At 42.3% G+C, this 27754-nt stretch overlaps 1 protein-coding gene across 1 annotated transcript; it reads left to right on the top strand.

Annotated features, from left to right (window-relative positions):
* Nucleotides 1-350: 350 nt before the first annotated feature.
* LOC127294400 (root phototropism protein 2) lies at nt 351-2787 on the top strand. The gene is made up of 3 exons (XM_051324201.2): nt 351-667; nt 769-838; nt 937-2787. Exons 1-3 carry the CDS (start codon nt 573-575, stop codon nt 2539-2541), a joined length of 1770 nt encoding a protein of 589 aa, XP_051180161.1. The 5' UTR covers nt 351-572; the 3' UTR covers nt 2542-2787.
* The last annotated feature ends 24967 nt before the right edge of the window (nt 2788-27754 follow it).

The following is a 27754-nucleotide window of genomic DNA, read 5'->3' as shown; positions in this document are numbered from 1 at the left end:
TGAAGTGACATGAACCGGCCGGCCGGTACGTTTTCAGTCGAAAAACTAACTTCACCTCTGAATATACGAAGAAAGATGAATGAGCCAAATGAAATAGAATTGGTAACAGTGTTATGTGTCTTTAGCAACGTGTCTAGGTTGCACCCATAAGTGTCTCATGATATACTAACCAAAACCCTATTCTTGATAAGCAACAGCTAGCACCAGTGCAAAGTACAAGGAAACAGGGCAAGGTCGCCTTCAAGACGGCGTCCAGCGAACGAGTTGTACCCGGCCCGGCGTCGATCGTCCACGGAATACAGCCACAGCGAACACTGGCCGCTAGTCGGACCCCGAAAACCAAGACGCCATCCAATCCAATCAAATTCGCGAACCCCCGAACACATGCACGTACCTATCATGGACTCGCTGCGCAAACCCCAGCCATGCAAAAATCCCGAGACCTCCAGAATCACAAGAATTCCATACCAGTGGAAATTAATGGAATCTCTATATATCCAGTGGTGATCGCAATGCTGCCTCCCGGAGCTTGCTCGACAAGTACGGACGCCTTCGTCTAGCTCGATCGGTTCATGCCCCGGCTCTCCGCCTTGCTGTCCATGCAAGCTTCTTCCGGCTCCAAGCCCGTCGTTGCTGTCTCTGCTTCCATGGAGAGGACCAGCCAGTGGTATGTGTTGTCTGCTCAATTGCTCTCCTGCTTCGTGCTGTTGTCTATGAGGTCTCTTGCTCAACAGCTGATCATGGCTTGCTCCTCCATCTGTTCTGCAGGGTGTCGTCGCAGGACGTACCGACGGATCTCGTCGTCCGGGTCGCTGGCGCCGCCTTTCCTCTCCATAAGGTCTGTCGTCCTCCAACTCTCGATCGAGCCGGCTTGTCTGATTTGATCATGGTCTCACCGACGCGGACACACACACACTTAATTGCTTTCGATGGCAGGCGGTGATGGTGCCCAAGTGCGGCTACATCCGCAAGGCCGTCGCCGATGCTACACGTGCGAACCCGGCGGCGCCCGTCATCGAGATCCAGCTCGACGGGCTGCCGGGCGGCGCCGACGCCTTCGAGAAGGCGGCGCGCTACTGCTACGGCGCCAACTTCGAGATATCCGCGCGCAACGCGGCCGCGCTGCTCTGCGCCGCCGCGTTCCTCGACATGCAGCCCGCCGACGGCGGCCTCGCGCGGCGCGTGGAGGAGTTCCTCGCGCAGTCGGGGCTCCGCTCGCTGCCCAGCGCCGTCGCCGTGCTGCGGTCCTGCGAGGGCCCGCTCCTCACGGCCGCCGAGGAGCTCGGCGTCGCGCGACGAGCTGCCGACGCCGCCGCGCTCAGGATCTGCAACGAGGTGCTCTTCCCGACGCGGTCGCCGCCCGAGTGGTGGGCGTCGGAGCTCGCGGCCCTCTCGCCAGCGTCCTTCCACAGGGTCGTCACGGCGCTCCGCTGCCGACGTGCCGGCCCCGAGGTGCTCGTCGCCGCGGCCACCGCCTACGCGGAGCTTGTTCTGGGCGCCGACGCTGACGGCGCGTTTCTTGAGACCGTCGTGGCCGTGCTCCCTTCTGCGGACGACGCGCCCCTTCCGGCGGAGTTCCTCTGCCGGCTCCTCCACGCCGCCGTCACCGCGGGGGCCTCCACCAAGACGTGCCGCGACCTGGAGCAACGAGTCGCAGCCGTACTCGACCAGGCCACGGCAGGAGACCTGCTCACCGTCGCGTTCGACAGCGCCGGGGAGCACGCCACCAATACCGACACCCTCCGCCGCGTCATCTCCTCGTTCGTGGAGCGCGAGTCTGGCGCCGGGCGGAACAGGAGGGCGTCGCTGTCGGGAGCGGCGGTGGCGCTGGGCGCAGGGGCGTTGCAGAAGGTGGCCAAGACGGTGGACGAGGTGGCGGCGGAGATCGCGACGGAGGAGTCGCTGCCGATCTCCAAGTTCGTGGGCGTGGCCGGCGCGGTGCCCAAGGAGGCGCGCGCCACCCACGACTGCCTGTACCGCGCCGTGGACATCTACCTGAAGGCGCACCCGTCGCTGGACGAGATCGAGCGGGAGAAGGTGTGCAGCGTCATGGACACCCTCAAGCTCTCCTACACGGCGCGCCTCCACGCCTCTCAGAACAAGCGCCTCCCGCTCCAGGCCGTGCTCAGCGCGCTCTACTACGACCAGCTGAAGCTCCGCAGCGCCGGCGCCGGCATCGGCCACGACGACGACGAGGAGGCGAGGTCGGAGGCCGGGTCGGCGCGCATGCAGGCCAAGGCGGACGCGGCGCTGGCGCGGGAGAACGAGGCGCTGCGGTCGGAGTTGGCAATGATGCGGGCGCACATGTCGTCCGGCTCCGGCGTGCAGCGCAGCAAGGGGAGTGGGTCGAGGTCGGCGGCGACGGCCCTGGCGGCAGGGAAGAAAGTGAGCTTCTTCGGGTCGATGTCGCGCACGCTGAGCCGGCTGAACCCGTTCAGGGCCGGCGGCGGGTGGTCCAAGGACACGTCCAGCATCCATGAACGAACGGGCGGCTCCATGCACGCGGTCAAGCCCAAGAGGAGGAGGTTCTCCATTAGCTAAGAATTGATAGAGATCATCCATGGACGCATTCATGTTATTCGGTCTCATTTCATTCGTACCATTTGTTGTGTGTACCGTGCGTGTAGGGGAAGATCGATCATAATCATGATTGTTCCTTCTAGTTCCCGTGATGTAGCCTTTTCTTTCTTTCGCTATGTGGTGGTGTATGATCGGCATTGTAGAATTGATTGAAGCTCGATTGAATTAGTAGGATTTAATCGACTGAATTATATTGCTATGTTTCCATGGATTGTCGCCTGCTCTCTGGATCTCATTTGACCTCCAAAAAAAACGATTTTGTTAGTTCTAAGGTAGCTAAGAACTAAGTTCGTGTCCGGTCAAGTTCTAAACTGTTTGATTGCGTTGTAATTCGTATATAGAAGTCATAGGTTTAGTTGAAACTGAGATTTTTCCAGTTACAAGTAAGGTGCAACTGAGTTTTATCTCAGTTGCAAGTGGGGATGCAACTAAAAAATATATTTTCAACCGTTCAAATTAATTTGTAATTTATGCTAGTTATGAGTTAAACTATAAGTTGCAACTAAAATTGACGATCTCATCTGAGTGAACGAAGTGGATGGAGAACTAGTCACACTAAAAAAACTCGTGGTAGGATTCTTTTTTGAGCAATAGAAAATCGTGCTAGATAACATTGATCAGTGAGGCGATTTGCACAAAAATAACCCATTTGTGAAAGAAATGCAAAAAAATAACCTCCCGGACAAATTATTTCATTTCACTAACCCTTTTGTGTGGCGCCTACACGAGCGGCGCCACACTTCACTGTGTGGCGCCCATGCGATGGGCGCCACACATCTTGCTTGTGTGGCGTGCGTGGCCTACAGCTGCCAACGTGGAAGCATGTGTAGCGCCCATGGCAAAGGCGCCACACAACTCTTCATAAATAAACTTTGTCTATAGTTGACACAACACAGTGGTAGCTTAGTTGGATGAAGTCTTTGGTGTGAACCTGCAGGTTTTGAGTTCAAACCCTCAAACAACCTGATTTTATTTTTACCTTTTAAAATTGTGCTAAACATTGTAGTATCTATACCTAATAATAAAGGAGTTAAGGTTTCTGCCAAAAAATTTCGTCCAACTTTTATTTGGATGGTTTTGCCCTCCCACCAAATCACTTAATACACACAGATGCCATCGTACCGGTCAAACTAAATACGGAATCACACCACCAGATCAATACCAGCAAGCCACTAGCTCTTAATGATTAAGAATCACTACGACAGTATTATATAGATAATTTCACCGGTTTGTTTCCATATAGTTCAAAGAGCATATTAGACTGCATTTGTTATGATACTTTTTTGTTTTTTCTTTTGCCTTCTTTCTCATTATTTATATTATCCGTATACCTTTTTATTTCATTTCCATGTTGACATTTAAAGAAATGTGCAACTAACTCGTCAAGAAAAGTGCAACCATGATTTATTTATATTTTCTTTTTTGTTATTTATGTTGGTATTTTTTGTCATTTAAATAGATTTAAATTTTCTCCATAATTGCACCGTTTGTCAACAAAAGTACAACCAGTATTTTCTAATTTTTATCATGTTATTTTATGAGTCACACTTTTATTTTCTCAAGACCGTTCATTAACGAGTGGATTTTTTCAATATACATGCACTTTTCTCAAGAAATACTTAAATCCATCCAATTTCAATATGAGTTACATATTTTCTCAAGAAATTTGCAACTAGCAATCGGTTATTGATACGATTTACATTTTTCTATAGAAATGTGCAACTAGAAGTTTTTTATACGAGTCGCAATTTTCTCCAACAATGTGTAAACTAGAAACCGAATATTGGGTATGAGTTGCACTTTTCTCAATAAATATGGAATTAGCAACCTATATTCAATGTGAGTTACATTTTTCTTAAAAAATGTGCAACTCCATCCGATTTCAATAGAAGTTGTATTTTTTCTTGAGAAATGTGAAACTAGCAATCGTTTATCGATATGAGTTACACTTTTCTATAGAAATGTGCAACTAGATTTATTTTTGTACAAGTTACACTTTTCTCCAACAATGTGTAAACTAGCTACCGATTTTTGGTATGAGTTGCACATTTCTCAAGAATGTGCAATTAGCAACCTATATTCGATGTGAGTTGCACTTTTGTAAAAAAAGTGCAACTCCATCCGATTTCAATTTGAGTTGCATTTTTTTCTCGGGAAATGTGCAACTAGCAACTGGTTATTGATATGAGTTACGCTTTTCTATAAAAATGTGCAACTAAAAGTTTTTATAGGAGTTACACTTTTGTCCAACAATGTGCAAAACTAGCGACCGGTTTTTTTCATATGAGTTGCACTTTTCTCAAGAAACGTGCAACTAACATATTTTTCTGGTTTCCATATGTTTGTCTTTTTTTTTTTGCTTGTTCTTATATATATTTTAAATCACTGGCACTTTTAAGTTAAATTTCAGAAAATGTCTAAATTAAATGTCTACTTTTTTTTATTTTCGGTGAAGTGCCAATACTAAGCTAAGTGGAATATACACTATCGTTAGTCAGCTTCGTCCAAATTAAATGGATGTACGATATGTTCTGCAATAGGTAGGAAGCTAGCTAGCTAGCAATGCTGCTGTGCATGCGCGTCGTAGAAGTGGGATGCTGCTCGCTGCATGCTCGTACGGCGTCGACTGAGACGTAACGATTTCTCAGTCGCCCAGTCGACTGCTCCCTAGTCACTCCCCACTCTCCCCGGTCGAATCTGGACCATGGTTCGCCGCCGCGCCCTATAAGATTAGTCTGCCGCCTACCCCGATTCTCTAATCGAAAGTCTCCTACCGAATCGATAGCTAGGGTTTCCACTCGAGATTTCTCCTGCCGAATCGATAGCTAGGTTTCCAGACAAGATTCCCATCATTGCGCAATGCGGAAGGTGCGCCCAAGCGCTTCACCGCCAATGGTGCGGCGGGGGTGTCTACCATCACGCGTCGCCGGCTGTTCCTGCGGCCAAGGCTGTGGATGCAGAGGATTCAGGGCCCGACTCTTTTGAGATGCGGTCGAATTTCCTGCGACCCTAGCTCTGCCGCAGCCGGCAGCTTCGTCCTTGCCACACTCAACGAAGAGGAACAGAGGCGGAGCTCGCTGGGAGGAGCGCGGCGGCGCGGATGTGTCCGTCGAGAGCATATGGCCCCGGTGTGTAAGAGGCCGCGCTGCAGATGCGCTACAACTTTCGCGACACTGAGGAGGCAGGCTATGGAGTTTGCAGCTTGCAAGGTTCCACGCCTCTGATGGCGTCTCTGAATCTGGTAAAGGACAGCAGCGATATGCATGGTCGTGAGCGTCGCCACGGTACACTGTGTGGCCCTCCACGGCGAGGATGCCCAGCGCATCACCCGGCCTGACCGCCAGAAGCGGCCGCTGCGGTCGATGCGTAGCACCGCGCCGCCCCCATGGTGAGACTCCTGGCGCGATCTGGCCCTCCACGGCGAGGACGCCAGGCGTAGCCCCTGGCCCGGCAATCGGACGGCTTTCAAATCCTCCAGTTGATTCATCTTAAAGAAATCCTCCTATTGATATTGGCCTCTCCAATTGACAATCTGTTGTGTCATGTGCTGTCTCCACCCGTTCTATACAATTATTGATTGATTTTGGTGATACCCTCCGCCATCCTATTTCATGTTGCATGTTGATGAATACCAGTCCGATTCCTGGATAGATGTGAGTATTGTTGTCAGTTGATTATTCTGTGTGTTAAGCATTGATATTAGATACATGTTCAGAAGATGGTGTTGATAAATAGATTTTCTCAATCAGTGAAGGTATGGCTTAGCTGCAAAAACGAGATCAATTTTTCCTCTGAAAGGAACACATGGAAGGGCCTGATCAAGTGTCATGCTGAGTGCTGCAGTTACATCAACTGGATTTGGATCCTTTGGTCTTAGAAAAAAAGTCCATGAGAGGTGACACTAACATGCCCAGTACAGAGCCATATCCGTGGATCAGTCTATTTGGTGGCTTTTGCGCGCAATGCGCTCTCTCCGGTGAAATTTAGAGGACAGAGCCACATCGATCTTGATTCTCTGTTTCCTAAAATTAAATCTATGGCAATACGCTAGAGACTTTGACTGCTGATTTGATTCACTGCAAAGAGGTGACAGCTGCAGCAGCTCCCAAAGACCAGAAGTTAGTTAATCTATGCATCCAGGTGATCGCTGGTGACGCGTGCGGCCTAGGCTCGGAGCTCCTTGACATTGACGTTGCCGTCCAAGGATCCAAGCGCGCACAATGTTGTGGCACTCTGACACCATGTCCGCCATCGCAAGGTGATGAGCTCCTGGAACAGAATTCTACTTGACAAATTCTCGAGACTTTTTCTCATCCCATGGACGCCTTGGACCTGACAATGTGTGTTTTAGATTCTCCAGGGAGATTGACAATATACCAAGGAGGATACCATATGTCAGCACGCGCTTGCCCTTCCTCCATGCGGCGTCATGGCGCGATTTCGCTTGGCACACACATTGGCTAATTCCAAGATTCAGTCTACGGAGGCTGCTTGCTTTTGCGCCCCTGGATGCTGATTGAAGACTGTTGCATGTCTAGGCTGGGCTCTCTATCTCAATCTGCTTCACTGAGGAAGGTAAGCCCGAATACTCAAATTTAATTTGTGCTCTAGGTTTAGTTAAAGTTTAATTTTGTAAAGTTTGATTAAATATTTAGCAAAAACTATCAATGTCTACATTGTAAAATTTGTAAAATATATAGTATTAGAATCATCATAAACTATATTTTTTTATAATATGGTGTGGTTGTTGATATTTTTTTCTATATTTTTGATCAAATTAACATAATAAAATTTAACTTTGATTAAACCCGTAATGCAAAGTAAATAAAAACGGAGGGAGTAAGAGGAAGAGACAAGAGTATAAAATATAATATTATATTACACTTAAAATAAGACACATGTCTAAAATAGTTGATTAAGTAAATAGAAAGAGCATATGAAGTTAAACATTACAACGAAAATGTTAACAGCAGTGGGTTACACGGGTCTATCGACTTTGGAGAAAAATTTAAGTCCCATATATTTCTATCGAAATGTTTATTCTTTCTCACTTTCTCTCTCTCTATATATATTGTACGGCCGATTTATCTAATTAGCCTAGCCCAGCGTCCGTGTAAGTCACGTGGGAGATATTCGTCTACGTTGACAACACGCCGTAACATAACCGAAAACCGCCAGGAAGAAGAAGGGTAAGGGCAAAAGAGGAGGACGCTGCGATTAGAGTTGCTAAATCTGCCGCGTCATGGCCAGAGATGCTGCATGCGGTAGCTTTCCCGAGGGTCGCCCGCCTTGCCGCCTAGCTTGGGGGCAACCGGATCAATGGCCGCGGGGCTAGATACTACAAAATTTTCAAACCGTTGACAGAATATTATTTGTAAACAATTCATTTGAATTTATGTCCTAACAAAATTTAAGAATGGTGCCCACCATCATCACAAGATTGTGGTACAAAAAGAAGATGGTTCTCTGCCGGGGCAGTGGGAGCCACCACAATACCTCACTTCTCAGTTTTAGGAGGCACGACTGCTCTTAATAAGAATAAGATTGTGGTATTGCAAGTTGGTATAGCGAGATACTTTGCAATCTACTATTATTATAAATATAAATAAACAGGAGAAAATAAGACCATCATCGACAATGGTGACAAATAGGAGAATAATCAACATAGATGGTTTGTTTAGGTACTTTTTACCCGGTGCAACGCACGGGCACTTTTGCTAGTGTTCTAAAATATGCTGAAGTGCACATCCCTGTTTTCCATGGTGAGAAATTAATTTATGGTCCCTTAATTTTCTTCTTTACATGTCAATTATCTTTAGGGTGTGTTTGGGAGAGCTCCACTTCACTCCTGCTCTCAACTCCACTCCACTAACAAGCTCCAGAGCAGTTAAAAAGGTGTTTGGCTCGTGAGGTAGCTTCAGATCCAGATTAGAGATATGCACGTTGTGAAGCAATTAGACTACCTCTTTTATTTCTAATTTTTCTATTACCGATATGCTCTACATGATCGTGCATGTCTCACCTCAAACAACCTGATTTTATTTTTACTTTTTAAAATTGTGCTAAACATTGTAGTATGTTCTAAAATATGCTGAAGTGCACATCCCTGTTTTCCATGGTGAGAAATTAATTTATGGTCCCTTAATTTTCTTCTTTACATGTCAATTATCTTTAGGGTGTGTTTGGGAGAGCTCCACTTCACTCCTGCTCTCAACTCCACTCCACTAACAAGCTCCAGAGCAGTTAAAAAGGTGTTTGGCTCGTGAGGTAGCTTCAGATCCAGATTAGAGATATGCATGTTGTGAAGCAATTAGACTACCTCTTTTATTTCTATTTTTTCTATTACCGATATGCTCTACATGATCGTGCATGTCTCACGTAACAAGATTTCTGTAAGAAATATCTTTTGAGTGAGAACGTGACATGCTTTGCATATTCTCCAACGCAAATTTAACACAATGTTCACAGAAAATTGTGCTCTATTTGTTTTGTTCTTCAAGTGCGCAGTAGAATTATTCAAGCGTTATTGTGTGTTAGCTTATCTGCAATCAGACGCGTGGAGTCAGATTAATTAATTCTAGGAAAACAAGGTAGAGAGGGGTGATCCAGTCGTAGAAAACAAATGAGTCGGGCATATGTAGGGAAAGGCAAAGAAAAAACTTGTGTACCCCTCCTGGAGGGGGAAATCGATGCCATCGTCACCGTCATCGAGCTGGATTTCATTGGGATCATCATCACCATCATCTCCACCACCGTCACCGTCATCTCCACCGCTGCACCTCGTCACCGCTGTAACATCTAGGGTTGAATCTTGATTATTTCATAGGGGAAACTCTCCCGGTATTGATTACTCCTTGTTATTGATGCTATTGAGTGAAACCATTGAACCAAGGTTTATGTTCAGATTGTTATTCATCATCATATCACCTCTGATCATGTTCCATATGATGTCTCGTGAGTAGTTCGTTTAGTTCTTGAGGACATGGGTGAAGTCTAAATGTTAGTAGTGAACTATGTTGAGTAATATTTAATGGTTTGATATTTAAGTTGTGGTGTTATTCTTCTAATGGTGTCATGTGAACGTCGACTACATGATACTTTACCTTTATGGGCCTAGGGGAATGCATCTTGTATTCGTTTGCTAATTGTGGGGTTGCCGGAGTGACAAAGAATCGAACCCCGTTGGTATATCGATGCAGGAGGGATAGCAGGATCTCAGAGTTTAAGGCTGTGGTTAGATTTATCTTAATTACTTTCTTGTATTTGCGGATTCTTGCAAGGGGTATAATCACAACTATGTATTAGTCCTAGGAAGGGTGATGCATTAGCATAGGTTCACCCACACCACACTTATCAAAACAATGAAGATTAATCAACTATATGAAGCGAAAGCACTAGACTAAATTCCCGTGTGTCCTCAAGAACGTTTGGTCATCATAAGTAAACAAACCGGCTTGTCCTTTGTGCTAAAAAGGATTGGGCCACTCGCTGCAACTATTACTCTCGCATTTTATTTACTTGTACTTTATTTATCTGCTATATCAAAACCCCCTGAATACTTGTCTGTGAGCATTTACAGTGAATCCTTCATCGAAACTGCTTGTCAACAACTTCTGCTCCTCGTTGGGTTTGACACTCTTATTTATCGAAAGTACTACGATACACCCCCTATACTTGTGGGTCATCAAGACTATTTTCTGGCGCCGTTGCCGGGGAGTGAAGCGCTATTGGTAAGTGGAATTGGTAAGGGAAACTTTTACTGTACGTGCTGATTTTACTTCTGCCTGCTGCTATAATTCATTATGGAGAGATCTTCTCTTGAATTCCTATTTGGAAAATCTACTACTACTGCAACTGTAGTGGATGGGGCGCCAGGTGAGAAAGAGGTTCCATACAAAATACCTATGAAAATTATTGAACGTGTTGTGGATAACCGCTATGAAGGGGATGGAACTGTCCATCCTGGAGATCATTTACTTTTTTTACATGAATTATGCGGGTTATTAAAGTGTGCAGGTATTGCTATGGATGAATTTAGGAAGAAACTATTCTCTATATCGCTGTCTGGTAAAGCGGCGCATTGGTATAAATTGCTGAAGAATGGGGATTCTCTTGATTGGAAGGATATTGTGCCTCTATTTTATTCTAAATTCTATCCTCCAAGTGAAATTCACAAAGACCGAAACCGCATATATAATTTCTGGCCTCATGATGGAGAGAGTATTGCCCAAGCATGGGGGAGATTGAAGTCTTTAATGCTCAAATGCCCCATTCATGAGCTTCCTGGTAATATCATTATTGATAACTTCTATTCAAAACTTTCTTTTTAAGATAAAACCTTGTTGGATACTACTTGTTCTGGATCATTCACGCGCAACAAAGAAGAGTTTAAATGGGACCTTCTTGATCGGATTCAGGAGAATACTGAAGGATGGGAGAACGACAAAGGTAGAGAGTCAGGTATAAATTATGATTATGAATGCATTGAAACTTTTATGGATACTGATAAATTTTGTAATATGGGCGCTACTTATGGTCTTGACTCTCAAGTTGTTGCAAATTTTTATAAAGATTTTGCCTCTCATTTTGAATTGCCTAGGAAGAATTTTAATAAGTATCATGAACCTTACAAAGATAAAATTGATTCACCTATAGATAAATGTGTTGAAATTAAAACTGTTGATCATATTCTTCCTGAAGCTTATATTGAAAAAACTCCTTTTCCTGCTAAAATGAAGGAGTATTCTGTTATAACTAGTGCGATTAATAAAAGTACAAAGAAACCTATAGAACCTGAAGAGCAAATAAAGGTTGAACCTGCTATTGCAATAGTTAAAGATCTTGTGACTGAAAATGTAGAAGATGGTCATATCATTTTCTGTGAAGATGCTTCTAATATTGTTTCGCATCCTAATAAGTCTAGGAAAGCCAGTGTTCCTATGCTCTCTGTTAGAATTGGTGATCATTGTTATTATGGTTTATGCGACATTGGTGCAAGTATTAGTGCCATTCCATATGAGCTTTACATGGAAATCATGCATGAAATTGGTTCTTGTGAACTTGAAGATATTGATGTGGTTATTCGGCTAGCTAATAGAGAAACTATCTCTCCTATTGGTATTGTTCGAGATGTGGAAGTTCTATGTGGTAAGATTAAATATCCTGCTGACTTTTTGGTACTTGGTTCTGCTGCTAGTAAGACTTGTCCTATCATTTTTGGTAGACCTTTTCTAAATACTTGTGGAGCTGTTATAGATTGCAAGAAAGAGAAAATTGTAACTAAATTTGCTGGTGAATCTTATGAGTTTAATTTCTCTAAATTTTCCAAAACTCCTTATAAAGCTGATTTGCCTAATAATGATTTTAGAGTTGAACAGTGTGCATCTATTGCTCTTGCTCCTAATAATCCTTTGCAGCAACATTTGGAGGATAGTGAGAGTAAAGTCTTTAGGGAAGAAAGGAATGAGCTTGATGAAATTTTCCTTCGTCAACCTATTCTTAAACATGAATTGCCGGTTGAAGATCTAGGTACAACACCACCACCAAAGGAAGATCCTGTTTTTGATTTAAAACCGTTACCTGATAATCTTAAGTATGCTCATATTGATGATAAGAAAATATATCCTGTTATTATTAGTTCTAAGCTTTCAGATTTTGAGGAAGAAAGGTTATTGGAAATATTGAAGAAACACCGAGGAGCTATTGGCTACACTCTTGATGACTTGAAGGGGATTTCTCCCTCTATTTGCCAACATGCCATCAACATGGAAGATGATGCAAAGCATGTTGTTGAACATCAGCGTCGTCTAATTCCTAAGATGAAGGATGTGGTAAGGAATGAGGTATTAAAACTTCTTGAAGCAGGTATTATATATCCTATTGCTGATAGTAGATGGGTTAGTCCTGTGCATTGTGTTCCTAAGAAAGGAGGAATAACTGTTGTGCCTAATGATAATGATGAGCTCATCCCTCAAAGAGTAGTTGTAGGGTATAGAATGTGCATTGATTATCGAAAAGTTAATAAAGTTACTAAGAAAGATCATTACCCTTTACCTTTTATCGATCAAATGTTAGAAAGGTTGTCTAAAAATACTCATTTTTGCTTTCTTGATGGTTATTCTGGGTTTTCACAAATTGCTGTTAAAACTAAAGATCAAGAGAAAACCACTTTCACTTGTCCCTATGGAACTTATGCTTATAGGCGTATGCCTTTTGGTTTATGTAATGCTCCTGCTACTTTTCAAAGATGCATGTCTACTATTTTTCATGTCTTTTGTGAAAATATTGTAGAGGTATTCATGGATGAATTTTCTGTCTATGGGAATTCTTTTGATAATTGTTTGCGAAACCTTGATAAAGTTTTGCAGAGATGTGAAGAAACTAACCTTGTCCTTAATTGGGAGAAATGCCACTTTATGGTTAATGAAGGAATTGTATTGGGACATAAAATTTCTGAGAGAGGTATTGAAGTTGATAGAGCTAAAGTTGAAACAATTGAGAAGATGCCCTATCCGAGGGATGTTAAAGGTATTCGTAGTGTTCTTGGTCATGCTGGGTTCTATAGGAGATTTATTAAAGATTTCTCTAAGATTTCAAAGCCTCTTACTAATCTTTTTCAAAAAGATGTACCTTTTGTTTTTGATGATGATTGTAAGGAAGCTTTTGAAACTCTAAAGAAAGCCTTAACAACTGCTCCAGTAGTTGAACCTCCTGATTGGAACTTACCTTTTGAAATTACGTGTGATGCTAGTGATTTTGCTGTAGGTGCTGTCCTTGGACAGCGAGTAGATAAAAAATTGAATGTTATTCATTATGCTAGTAAAAACTCTTGATGCTGCTCAAAGAAATTATGCTACAACTGAAAAAAAATATTAGCTGTAGTTTTTTCTTGTGACAAGTTTAGATCTTATATTATTGATTCAAAAAGTTACGATTCATACTGATCATGCTGCAATTAGATACCTTATGGAAAAGAAAGATGCTAAGCCAAGGCTTATTAGATGGGTGCTTCTTTTGCAAGAATTTGATTTACATATTATAGATAGGAAAGATGCTGATAATCCTGTTGCTGATAACTTATCTAGATTGGAAAATATTGCTTATGATCCTGTTCCTGTTAATGATAGTTTTCCAAATGAACAATTGGCTGTAATAAAGGTGAGCTCGCGAGATAGTCCTTGGTATGCTGATTATGCTAACTTTATTGTTTCCAGGTACTTGCCTCCGACCTTTTCAGCTCAGCAAAGGAGGAAATTCTTTTATGACTTGAGGCATTATTTTTGGGATGACCCACACTTATATAAAGAAGGAGTGGATGGTATTATGCGAAGATGTGTTCCCGAATATGAACAACAAGAGATATTGAGTAAGTGCCATGGTAGTGTTTATGGAGGACATCACGCCGGAGATAGAACCACGCAAAAGGTTCTACAATCAGGTTTCTATTGGCCAACCCTCTTTAAAGATGCAAGAAAGTTTATTTTATCTTGTGATGAATGTCAAAGAGTTGGTAATATCTCCAGACGCAATGAAGTGCCTATGAATTATACTCTTGTTATTGAACCATTCGATTGTTGGGGGTTTGACTTCATGGGACCTTTCCCTTCTTCAGAAGGTAACACTCATATACTTGTCACTGTTGATTATGTTACTAAGTGGGTGGAAGCCATACCCACAAAAAGTGCTGATGGTGAGACCTCTTTAAGAATGCTTTTAGATATTATTTTTCCTAGATTTGGAGTTCCTAGATATCTTATGACTGATGGAGGTTCTCATTTTATTCATGGTGGTTTTTGAAAAACTCTTGCTAAATATGGTATTAATCATAGGATTGCTTCTGCTTATCATCCTCAAACTAGTGGGTAAGTAGAATTATCAAATAGAGAGATTAAATCTATCTTGCAAAAGACTGTTAATAAATCTAGAAAGAACCGGGCTAGTAAATTGAAGGAAGCATTGTGGGCTTATAGAACTGCTTATAAGAATCCTATGGGTATGTCACCTTATAAAATGGTTTATGGAAAAGCTTGTCATTTACCTTTAGAACTAGAGCACTGATACATCTCAAACGTATCTATAATTTCTTATGTTCCATGCTAGTTTTATGACAATACCTACATGTTTTATACACATTATATGTCATTATTATGCATTTTCCGGAACTAACCTATTGACGAGATGCCGAAGGGCCAGTTCCTGTTTTCTGTTGTTTTTGGTTTCAGAAATCCTAGTAAGGAAATATTCTCGGAATCGAACGAAATCAATGCCCAGCATCCTATTTTTCCACGAAGCTTCCAGAACACCCGAGAGGAACCAGAGGGGGGCCACAGGGCCACCAGACGCTAGGGCGGCGCGGCCAGGGCCTGGGCCGCGCCCCCCCTGTTGTGTCATCGCCTCGTCTGCCTTTCGACTCCGCCTCTTCGCCTATATAAAAGTCCCTGACCTAAATCTTCGATACGGAAAAGCCACGGGACGAGAAACCTTCCAGAGCCGCCGCCATTGCGAAGCCAAGATCTGGGGGACAGGAGTCTCTGTTCCGGCACGCCGCCGGGACGGGGAAGTGCCCCCGGAAGGCTCCTCCATCGACACCACCGCCATCTTCATCAACGCTGCTGTCTCCCATGAGGAGGGAGTAGTTCTCCATCGAGGCTCGGGGCTGTACCGGTAGCTATGTGGTTAATCTCTCTCCTATGTGCTTCAATACAATAATCTCATGAGCTGCCTTACATGATTGAGATTCATATGATGATGCTTGTAATCTAGATGTCATTATGCTAGTCAAGTGGATTTTACTTATGTGATCTCCGGAGACTCCTTGTCCCACGTGTGTAAAGGTGACAGTGTGTGCACCGTTGATGACCCACAAGTATAGGGGGTGTATCGTAGTATCTTCGATAAGTAAGAATGTCGATCCCAACGAGGAGCAGAAGGTGTTGACAAGCAGTTTCGATGAAGGATTCACTGTAAATGCTCACAGACAAGTATTCAGGGGGTTTTGATGTAACAGATGAATAAAGTACGAGTAAGTAAAGTGCGAGAGTAATAACTGCAGCGAGTGGCCCAATCCTTTTTAGCACAAAGGACAAGCCGGTTTGTTTACTTATAATGACCAAACGTTCTTGAGGACACACGGGAATTTAGTCTAGTGCTTTCGCTACATACAGCTAATTAATCTTCATTGTTTTGATAAGTGTTGTGTGGGTGAACCTATGCTAATGTACCGCCCTTCCTAGGACTAATACATACTTGTGATTATACCCCTTGCAAGCATCCGCAACTACAAGAAAGTAATTAAGATAAATCTAACCACAGCCTTAAACTCTGAGATCCTCGTTATCCCTCCCGCATCGATATACCAACGGGGGCTCAGGTTTCACACTCCGCAACCCCGCAATTGGCAAACGAGTACAAGATGCATTCCCCTAGGCCCATAAAGGTGAAGTGTCGTGTAGTCGACGTTCACACGACACCACTAGAAGAATAACACCACAACTTAAATATCATAACATTGAATATTACTCAACCATACTTCACTACTAACATTTAGACTTCACCCATGTCCTCAAGAACTAAACGAACTACTCACGAGACATCATATGGAACATGATCAGAGGTGATATGATGATGAATAACAATCTGAACATAAACCTTGGTTCAATGGTTTCACTCAATAGCATCAATAACAAGTAGAAATCAACACCGGGAGAGTTTCCCCTATCAAACAATCAAGATCAAACCCAAATTGTTACAGCGGTGACGGCGTGCAGCGGTGGAGACGGCGGTGATGATGATGAAGATGATGATGATGGTGATGGAGATGATGTCCAGCTCGATGACGGTGACGATGGCGTCGATTTCCCCCTCCGGGAGGGAATTTCCCCAGCGGATTCCTGCCCGCCGGAGAGCTCTTTTCTCTCTGGTGTTCTCCGCCCCGCAGAGGCGGCTGTGACTCTTCGCGATGTACCCCTGGAGCTTAGGTTTTTGGGACGAAGACGTACGCGAAGAAAAGGAGGCGAGAGAGGGATGTGGGCCCCCTCCTCACAGGGCGGCGCGGCCAGGCCTTGGGCCGCGCCGGCCTATGAGGTGGGCCCACCTCGGGTCCCCTCGGCTCCCCCTTCTGGCTCCCTTCGTCATCTGGAAAAATAGGATTTTTCGTATAATTTCCGTCAAATGTTGATCTTCCGAAATATTGCATTCTGACGGCGCTTTTTCCAGCAGAATCCTGACTCCGGTGCGCGATCCTCCAATAATCATGAAACATGCAAAATAGATGAAATAACATAAGTATTATCTCCAAATATGAAATATATCAATGAATAACAGCAAATTATGATATAAAATAGTAATGCAAAATGGACGTATCAACTCCCCCCAAGCTTAGACTTCGCTTGTCCCCAAGCGAAACTGAACTCGGTAAACAAGACCACATGTTTATGGAGTGAAGAGTCGATAAATAAAATACGGACAAGAAGCATCATATTAATTCACACAAGACATATTAGTGAACAACTTCCTCATATAATTCAACTTGAAACAAGTAAAAGGAAATCACAAATAAAGGTGCATAGGAAATCATAATTGGTAATGGCAAACTTCGTTCTTGGTCAGAGAACAGTTAACAGATTATACTTATCTATGGAGCAGCGCTTTCATATTAAAGCTTATGGTAAACTTGCATACTCAATCATAGTAATCATTGATAACTTTCAAAGCTATATTCATTCAGATAAAACTTGTACTAAACAAGGAAGAGTAAAAGACATGATGAAGTAAATCACAATATAATGGTTTGATCACAACAACTCAAATGCTTGCTTAAGATGGAGGGGAATAAGTTTACTGACTCATCATAAAGTAAAAGACAGACCCTTCGCAGAGGGAAGCATGGATTACTATTTTTGTGCTAGAGCTTTTCATTTTGAAAATAAGAAACAATTTTGTCAACGGTAGTAATAAAGCATATGTGTTATGTATAAGACATCTTATAAGTTTCAAGCATCATGCTTAGTATACTAATAGTGTTCGTACCTTGTCCTAATTAGCTTGGATTAACACAGATTATCATTGCATAGCATATGTTTCAACCAAGTGTCACAAAGGGGTACCTCTATGCCGCCTGTACAAAGGTCTAAGGAGAAAGATCGCATTGGATTTCTCGCTTTTGATTATTCTCAACTTAGACATCCATACCGGGACAACATAGACAACAGATAATGGACTCCTCTTTAATGCATAAGCATTCAACAACAATTATTATTCTCATAAGAGATTGAGGATTAGCTGTCCATACTGAAACTTCCACCATGAATCATGGCTTTAGTTAGCGGCCCAATGTTCTTCTCTAACAGTATGCATACTCAAACCATTTGATTGTGAAAACCGCCCTTACTTCAGACAAGACGAACATGCATAGCAACTCACATGATATTCAAAAAAGGTAAAAGAGTTGATGGCGTCCCCAGAAAACATGGTTACCGCTCAACAAGCAACTTACTAAGAAATAAGACACATAAGTACATATTCTTCACCACGATAGTTTTTAAGCTATTTGTCCCATGAGCTATATATTGCAGAGGTAAAGGATAGAAATTTTAAAGGTAGCACTCAAGCAATTTACTTTGGAATGGCGGAGAAATACCATGTAGTAGGTAGATATGGTGGACACAAATGGCATAGGTTTGGGTTGAGGTTTGGATGCACGAGAAGCATTCCCTCTCAGTACAGGTCTTTGGCTAGCAAGGTTAATTAGCAAGCACAAAAGTTGAGGGAAACAAATGAATATACATGTGATAGAAACAATCATGCATCTTTCTTGTAAGCTCAAACAATTTTAACTTCAGAATAATAAGCTATGAGCTAACAAGAAAGGAAGACAATGAAACAACTATATATATTTCTCTTTTCTACTTAAACCTCAAGGTGTTGTTGCTATTGACCAATGCTAAGTTTGCCAAAACCAAATAGATTTACTCAATGCTCTGATACGTCTCCGACGTATCGATAATTTCTTATGTTCCATGCCACATTATTGATGATATCTACATGTTTTATGCACACTTTATGTCATATTCGTGCATTTTCTGGAACTAACCTATTAACGAGATGCCGAAGAGCCGCTTGTCAAGTTTCACTGTTTTTGGTTTCAGAAATCCTAGTAAAGAAATATTTTCGGAATTGGACGAAATCAACGCCCAGGGTCCTATTTTGCCACGAAGCTTCCAGAAGACCGAAGGAGAGTCGAAATGGGGCCACGAGGTGGCCAGACACCAGGGCGGCGCGGCCGAGGCCCTGGCCGCGCCGACCTATGGTGTGGGCCCCTCGTGCCGCCTCTTTACCTGCCCTTCCGCCTACAAATAGCCTTCGTCGCGAAACCCCCAGTACCGAGAGCCACGATACGGAAAACCTTACTGAGACGCCGCCGCCGCCAATCCCATCTCGGGGGATTCTGGAGATCTCCTCCGGCACCCTGCCGGAGAGGGGAATCATCTCCCTGAGGACTCTTCACCGCCATGGTCGCCTCCGGAGTGATGAGTGAGTAGTTCACCCCTGGACTATGGGTCCATAGCAGTAGCTAGATGGTTGTCTTCTCCTCATTGTGCTTCATTGTTGGATCTTGTGAGCTGCCTAACATGATCAAGATCATCTATCTGTAATTCTATATGTTGTGTTTGTCGGGATCCGATGGATAGAGAATACTATGTTATGTTAATTATCAATCTATTACCTATGTGTTGTTTATGATCTTGCATGCTCTCCGTTATTAGTAGAGGCTCTGGCCAAGTTTTTACTCTTAACTCCAAGAGGGAGTATTTATGCTCGATAGTGGGTTCATGCCTCCATTAAATTTGGGACAAAGGATGAAAGTTCTAAGGTTGTGGATGTGCTGTTGCCACTAGGGATAAAACATTGATGCTATGTCCGAGGATGTAGTTATTGATTACATTACGCACCATACTTAATGCAATTGTCTGTTGTTTTGCAACTTAATACTGGAAGGGGTTCGGATGATAACCTGAAGGTGGACTTTTTAGGCATAGATGCATGCTGGATAGCGGTCTATGTACTTTGTCGTAATGCCCAATTAAATCTCACAATACTTATCATATCATGTATGTGCATTGTTATGCCCTCTCTATTTGTCAATTGCCTGACTGTAATTTGTTCACCCAACATGCTATTTATCTTATGGGAGAGACACCTCTAGTGAGCTGTGGACCCCGGTCCTATTCTTTACATCGCATACAATCTACTGCAATACTTGTTTTACTGTTTTCTGCAAACAATCATCTTCCACACAATACGGTTAATCCTTTGTTACAGCAAGCCGGTGAGATTGACAACCTCACTGTTTCGTTGGAGCAAAGTACTTTGGTTGTGTTGTGCAGGTTCCACGTTGGCGCCGGAATCCCTGGTGTTGCGCCGCATTACATTCCGCCACCATCAACCTTCAACGTGCTTCTTGACTCCTACTGGTTCGATTAAACCTTGGTTTCTTACTGAGGGAAAACTTACTGCTGTGCGCATCACACCTTCCTCTTGGGGTTCCCAACGAACGTGTCAATTATACGCGCATCAAGACTGTTTTCTGGCGCCGTTGCCGGGGAGATCAAGACACGCTGCAAGGGGAGTCTCCACTTCCCAATCTCTTTACTTTGTTTTTGTCCTGCTTTATTTTATTTACTACTTTGTTTGCTGCATTATATCAAACACAAAAAAATTAGTTGCTAGCTTTACTTTATTTACTGTCTTGCACTCTATATCAAAAACACAAAAAAATTTAGTTTACTTGCATTTATTTTATCTAGTTTGCTTTATTTACTACTGCTAAAATGGCCACCCCTGAAAATACTAAGTTGTGTGACTTCACAACCACAAATAATAATGATTTCCTATGCACACCTATTGCTCCACCTGCTACTACAACAGAATTCTTTGTAATTAAACCTGCTTTACTGAATCTTGTTATGCGAGAGCAATTTTCTGGTGTTAGTTCTGATGATGCTGCTGCCCATCTCAATAACTTTGTTGAATTGTGTGAAATGCAAAAATATAAGGATGTAGATGGTGACATTATAAAATTAAAATTGTTTCCTTTCTCATTAAGAGGAAGAGCTAAAGATTGGTTGCTATCTCTGCCTAAGAATAGTATTGATTCCTGGACTAAATGCAAGGATGCTTTTATTGGTAGATATTATCCCCCTGCTAAAATTATATCTTTGAGAAGTAGCATAATGAATTTTAAACAATTGGATAATGAACATGTTGCTCAAGCTTGGGAAAGAATGAAATCTTTGGTTAAAAATTGCCCAACCCATGGACTGACTACTTGGATGATCATCCAAACCTTTTATGCAGGACTAAATTTTTCTTCGCGGAATTTATTGGATTCAGCTGCCGGAGGTACCTTTATGTCCATCACTCTTGGTGAAGCAACAAAGTTCCTTGATAATATGATGATTAATTACTCTGAATGGCACACAGAAAGAGCTCCACAAGGTAAGAAGGTAAATTCTGTTGAAGAAACCTCCTCCTTGAATAATAAGATTGATGCTATTATGTCTATGCTTGTGAATAATAGGACTAATGTTGATCCTAATAATGTTCCGTTAGCTTCATTGGTTGCCCAAGAAGAACATGTTGATGTAAACTTCATTAAAAATAATAATTTCAACAACAATGCTTATCGGAACAATTCTAGTAATAACTATAGGCCATATCCTTATAATAATGGTAACGGTTATGCTAATTCTTATGGGAATTCTTACAATAATAATAGGAACACACCCCCTGGACTTGAAGCTATGCTTAAAGAATTTATTAGTACACAAACTGCCTTTAACAAATCTGTTGAGGAAAAACTCAATAAAATTGATATTCTCGCTTCTAAGGTTGATAGTCTTGCCTCTGATGTTGATCTTTTGAAATCGAAAGTTATGCCTAATAGGGATATTGAAAATAAAATTGTTACTACAGCAAATGCCATCCAAGTTAGAATTAATGAGAATATAAGATTAATGGCTGAATTGCGTGCTAGGTGGGATAGAGAAGAAAATGAAAAACTAGCTAAAGAGAAAAATGTAGCTAAAGTTTGGACTATTACCACCACTAGCAATGCTAATGATTCACATGTTGCTGACCTCCTACTATTAATGGTAAAATAATTGGTGTTGGCAATGTTTCTACTCCTAGTGCAAAGCGTACAAAACTGCCTAAAATTGCTAAAACTGCTGAAATTGCTTGTGATAAAACTGCTGAAATTTTTTCCAACCTTGGGGACAATGATCCCATTGATGTAGCTCATAATGATTTAGATTTTGATGATTGCCACATCTCTGAAGTTATAAAGTTCTTACAAAAACTTGCTAAGAGTCCCAATGCTAGCGATGTAAACTTGGCCTTTACAAAACATATTACAAATGCTCTCATAAAAGCTAGAGAAGAGAAACTAAAACTTGAAACTTCTATTCCTAGAAAGCTAGAGGATGGTTGGGAGCCCATCATTAAAATGAGGGTCAATGATTTTGATTGTAATGCTTTATGTGATCTTGGTGCAAGTATTTCTGTTATGCCTAAGAAAGTCTATGATATGCTTGACTTGCCACCATTGAAAAATTGTTATTTGGATGTTAATCTCGCTGATAATGCTAAAAAGAAACCTTTGGGGAGAGTTGATAATATTCATATTATGGTTAACAATAACCTTGTCCCCGTTGATTTTGTTGTCTTGGATATTGAATGCAATGCATCTTGCCCCATTATATTGGGAAGACCTTTTCTTCGAACCGTTGGTGCTACTATTGATATGAAGGAACGTAATATTAAATATCAATTTCCTCTCAAGAAAGGTATGGAACACTTCCCTAGAAAAAGAATGAAGTTACCTTTTGATTATATTATTAGAACAAATTATGGTGTTGATGCTTCGTCTCTTGATAATACTTGATATACACTTTCTGCGCCTAGCTGAAAGGCGTTAAAGAAAAGCGCTTATGGGAGACAACCCATGTTTTTACTACAGTATTTTTGTTTTATATTTGAGTCTTGGAAGTTGTTTACTACGGTAGCAACCTCTCCTTATCTTAGTTTTGTGTTTTGTTGTGCCAAGTAAAGTCTTTGATAGTAAAGTTCATACTAGATTTGGATTACTGCGCAGTTTCAGATTTCTTTGCTGTCACGAATTTCGACCTGCCTCCCTGTAGGTAGCTCAGAAAATTAAGCCAATTTACATGCATGATCCTCAGATATGTACGCAACTTTCATTCAATTTGGGAATTTTCATTTGAGCAAGTCTGGTGCCTCAATAAAATCCATCTTTACGGACTGTTCTGTTTTGACAGATTCTGCCTTTTATTTCGCATTGCCTCTTTTGCTATGTTGGATGAATTTCTTTGATCCATTAATGTCCAGTAGCTTTATGCAATGTCCAGAAGTGTTAAGAATGATTGTGTCACCTCTGAACATGTTGATTTTTATTGTCCACTAACCCTCTAATGAGTTGTTTCGAGTTTGGTGTGGAGGAAGTTTTCAAGGATCAAGAGAGGAGTATGATGCAATATGATCAAGGAGAGTGAAAGCTCTAAGCTTGGGGATGCCCCGGTGGTTCACCCCTGCATATTCTAAGAAGACTAAAGCGTCTAAGCTTGGGGATGCCCAAGGCATCCCCTTCTTCATCGACAACATTATCAGGTTCCTCCCCTGAAACTATATTTTTATTCCGTCACATCTTATGTGCTTTGCTTGGAGTGTCGGTTTGTTTTTGTTTTTGTTTTTGTTTGAATAAATGGATCCTAGCATTCATTGTGTGGGAGAGAGACACGCTCCGCTGTTGCATATGGACAAATATGTCCTTAGGCTTTACTCATAGTATTCATGGCGAAGGTTGAATCTTCTTCGTTAAATTGTTATATGGTTGGAATCGGGAAATGCTACATGTAGTAATTCTAAAATGTCTTGAATAATTTGATACTTGGCAATTGTTGTGCTCATGTTTAAGCTCTTGCATCATATACTTTGCACCCATTAATGAAGAAACACCTAGAGCTTGCTAAATTTGGTTTGCATATTTGGTCTCTCTAAAGTCTAGATAATATCTAGTATTGAGTTTTGAACAACAAGGAAGACGGTGTAGAGTCTTATAATGTTTACAATATATCTTTTATGTGAGTTTTGCTGCACCGGTTCATCCTTGTGTTTGTTTCAAATAACCTTGCTAGCCTAAACCTTGTATCGAGAGGGAATACTTCTCATGCATCCAAAATCCTTGAGCCAACCACTATGCCATTTGTGTCCACCATACCTACCTACTACATGGTATTTCTCCGCCATTCCAAAGTAAATTGCTTGAGTGCTACCTTTAAAATTTCCATCATTCACCTTTGCAATATATAGCTCATGGGACAAATAGCTTAAAAACTATTGTGGTATTGAATATGTACTTATGCACTTTATCTCTTATTAAGTTGCTTGTTGTGCGATAACCATGTTTCTGGGGACGCCATCAACTACTCTTTGTTGAATATCATGTGAGTTGCTATGCATGTCCGTCTTGTCTGAAGTAAGAGATATCTACCACCTTAATGGTTGGAGCATACATATTGTTAGAGAAGAACATTGGGCCGCTAACTAAAGCCATGAATCATGGTGGAAGTTCCAGTTTTGGACATATATCCTCAATCTCATATGATAACACTAATTGTTGCCACATGCTTATGCATTAAAGAGGAGTCCATTATCTGTTGTCCATGTTGTCCCGGTATGGATGTCTAAGTTGAGAATAATCAAAAGCGAGAAATCCAAAATGCGAGCTTTCTCCTTAGACCTTTGTACAAAGCGGCATGGAGGTACCCCATTGTGACACTTGGTTAAAACATGTGTATTGCGATGATCCGGTAGTCCAAGCTAATTAGGACAAGGTGCGGGCACTATTAGTATACTATGCATGAGGCTTGCAACTTGTAAGATATAATTTACATAACTCATATGCTTTATTACTACCGTTGACAAAATTGTTTCATGTTTTCAAAATAAAAGCTCTAGCACAAATATAGCAATCGATGCTTTCCTCGTTGAAGGACCTTTCTTTTACTTTTAATGTTGAGTCAGTTCACCTATTTCTCTCCACCTCAAGAAGCAAACACTTGTGTGAACTGTGCATTGATTCGTACATACTTGCATATTGCACTTGTTATATTACTCTATATTGACAATTATCCATGAGATATACATGTTATAAGTTGAAAGCAACCGCTGAAACTTAATCTTCCTTTGTGTTGCTTCAATACCTTTACTTTGATTTATTGCTTTATGAGTTAACTCTTATGCAAGACTTATTGATGCTTGTCTTGAAGTACTATTCATGAAAAGTCTTTGCTTTATGATTCAGTTGTTTACTCATGTCATTACCATTGTTTTGATCGCTCATTCATTACATATGTTTACAATAGTATGATCAAGGTTATGATGGCATGTCACTCCAGAAATTATCTTTGTTATCGTTTACCTGCTCGGGACGAGCAGAACTAAGCTTGGGGATGCTGATACGTCTCCGACGTATCGATAATTTCTTATGTTCCATGCCACATTATTGATGATATCTACATGTTTTCTGCACACTTTATGTCATATTCGTGCATTTTCTGGAACTAACCTATTAACGAGATGCCGAAGAGCCGCTTGTCAAGTTTCTGCTGTTTTTGGTTTAAGAAATCCTAGTAAAGAAATATTCTCGGAATTGGACGAAATCAACGCCCAGGGTCCTATTTTGCCACGAAGCTTCCAGAAGACCGAAGGAGAGTCGAAGTGGGGCCACGAGGTGGCCAGACACCAGGGCGGCGCGGCCCAGGCCCTGGCCGCGCCGACCTATGGTGTGGGCCCCTCGGGCCGCCTCTTTACCTGCCCTTCCGCCTACAAATAGCCTTCGTCGCGAAACCCCCAGTACCGAGAGCCACGATACGGAAAACCTTACTGAGACGCCACCGCCGCCAATCCCATCTCGGGGGATTCTGGAGATCTCCTCCGGCACCCTGCCGGAGAGGGGAATCATCTCCCGGAGGACTCTTCACCGCCATGGTCACCTCCGGAGTGATGAGTGAGTAGTTCACCCCTGGACTATGGGTCCATAGCAGTAGCTAGATGGTTGTCTTCTCCTCATTGTGCTTCATTGTTGGATCTTGTGAGCTGCCTAACATGATCAAGGTCATCTATCTGTAATTCTATATGTTGTGTTTGTCGGGATCCGATGGATAGAGAATACTATGTTATGTTAATTATCAATCTATTACCTATGTGTTGTTTATGATCTTGCATGCTCTCCGTTATTAGTAGAGGCTCTGGCCAAGTTTTTACTCTTAACTCCAAGAGGGAGTATTTATGCTCGATAGTGGGTTCATGCCTCCATTAAATCTGGGACAAGGATGAAAGTTCTAAGGTTGTGGATGTGCTGTTGCCACTAGGGATAAAACATTGATGCTATGTCCGAGGATGTAGTTATTGATTACATTACGCACCATACTTAATGCAATTGTCTGTTGTTTTGCAACTTAATACTGGAAGGGGTTCGGATGATAACCTGAGGTGGACTTTTTAGGCATAGATGCATGCTGGATAGCGGTCTATGTACTTTGTCGTAATGCCCAATTAAATCTCACAATACTTATCATATCATGTATGTGCATTGTTATGCCCTCTCTATTTGTCAATTGCCTGACTGTAATTTGTTCACCCAACATGCTATTTATCTTATGGGAGAGACACCTCTAGTGAACTGTGGACCCCGGTCCTATTCTTTACACCGCATACAATCTACTGCAATACTTGTTTTACTGTTTTCTGCAAACAATCATCTTCCACACAATACGGTTAATCCTTTGTTACAGCAAGCCGGTGAGATTGACAACCTCACTGTTTCGTTGGGGCAAAGTACTTTGGTTGTGTTGTGCAGGTTCCACGTTGGCGCCGGAATCCCTGGTGTTGCGCCGCATTACATTCCGCCACCATCAACCTTCAACGTGCTTCTTGACTCCTACTGGTTCGATTAAACCTTGGTTTCTTACTGAGGGAAAATTTACTGCTGTGCGCATCACACCTTCCTCTTGGGGTTCCCAACGAACGTGTCAATTGTACGCGCATCATGCTCCCAAAGTGGTACCAATACTAAAATCAAGATCAATCATATAATAGAAATTGCAAACTAAAATAAGGTGTGCAATATGTAAATGATAAGACTTCTCATTAATATTTCATAACGATAACTCACACCAAGGGATACATAGACAACCAACTAAAGGAGAGATACTTCCACACTGCAACCCATCTTATATGATAACTTCCTTACTCATGATATGACACTACTTGATAGTAAAAAGTAAAAGGGTAGTGATGATGTGATACCGCGGCACTCCCCCAAGCTTGGAACAAACCAAGGGGATGCCAATACCGATGATGAATTACTCCTTCGGTGGTGATGGTGAATTCTTGACAAGCTTCTCAACAAGCTCCTGAAGCTCATCAATCTTGTACATGAGGTTGCGGATCATCTCCGAATTGTGCTCGACGCGGTTAAGAAGTATGTCCGACGGCGAGTCCCAACTCCTGGAGTTATTTCCCCACTCTTCAGTTTCAGGCTTCATCCTTCCTGCAGTGTTAGAACGATCTATATCCCAATTCTAGGCAATGCTGCCTTGGGAGTCTTTTCAATTTGATTATTGTAAATTAGATTTCGGAAGGGGTGATAAGTGCCTGGAGAAGATGTCTTTGGAGCTAGGTAGTGACGTGGAAGTCTTCCTCCGGTGCAAATTCTTGCGCTCTTCTTTGCATTAAAAGGGTTCTCCACCACTTCGATGCTTGCAATGGTAGCACGCGGGTACGCGCGCGAGTCTTCCTCCACTTCTTCTTCATCTTCTTCCTTGACGCTCTTGTCCACCTCTTTCCACTCGGGATCTTGAATATCTTCCTCCATAGGCTCCTTGTCTTTGTTGTTGGAGACCATGGTGCTTCTAGATTGAAAATAGATCCTGGCAGAAACAGCTCGAAACAAAACACGTCGAGAAAACGATATACGGACCTCCAGGGGTCCGGGGGATTATATAGCAGGAATTTTTATGACAAACGGAAAGTACCAGGTCGAACCAGAGTCGGAAAGGGGCGACGAGGTGGCCAGCTCATAGGGCGGCGCGGG

The sequence above is a fragment of the Lolium perenne genome, chromosome 4 (genome assembly GCF_019359855.2).
Source record: "Lolium perenne isolate Kyuss_39 chromosome 4, Kyuss_2.0, whole genome shotgun sequence".
Classification (NCBI taxonomy): domain Eukaryota; kingdom Viridiplantae; phylum Streptophyta; class Magnoliopsida; order Poales; family Poaceae; genus Lolium; species Lolium perenne.
This window is presented reverse-complemented; position numbering and strand designations above follow the sequence as displayed.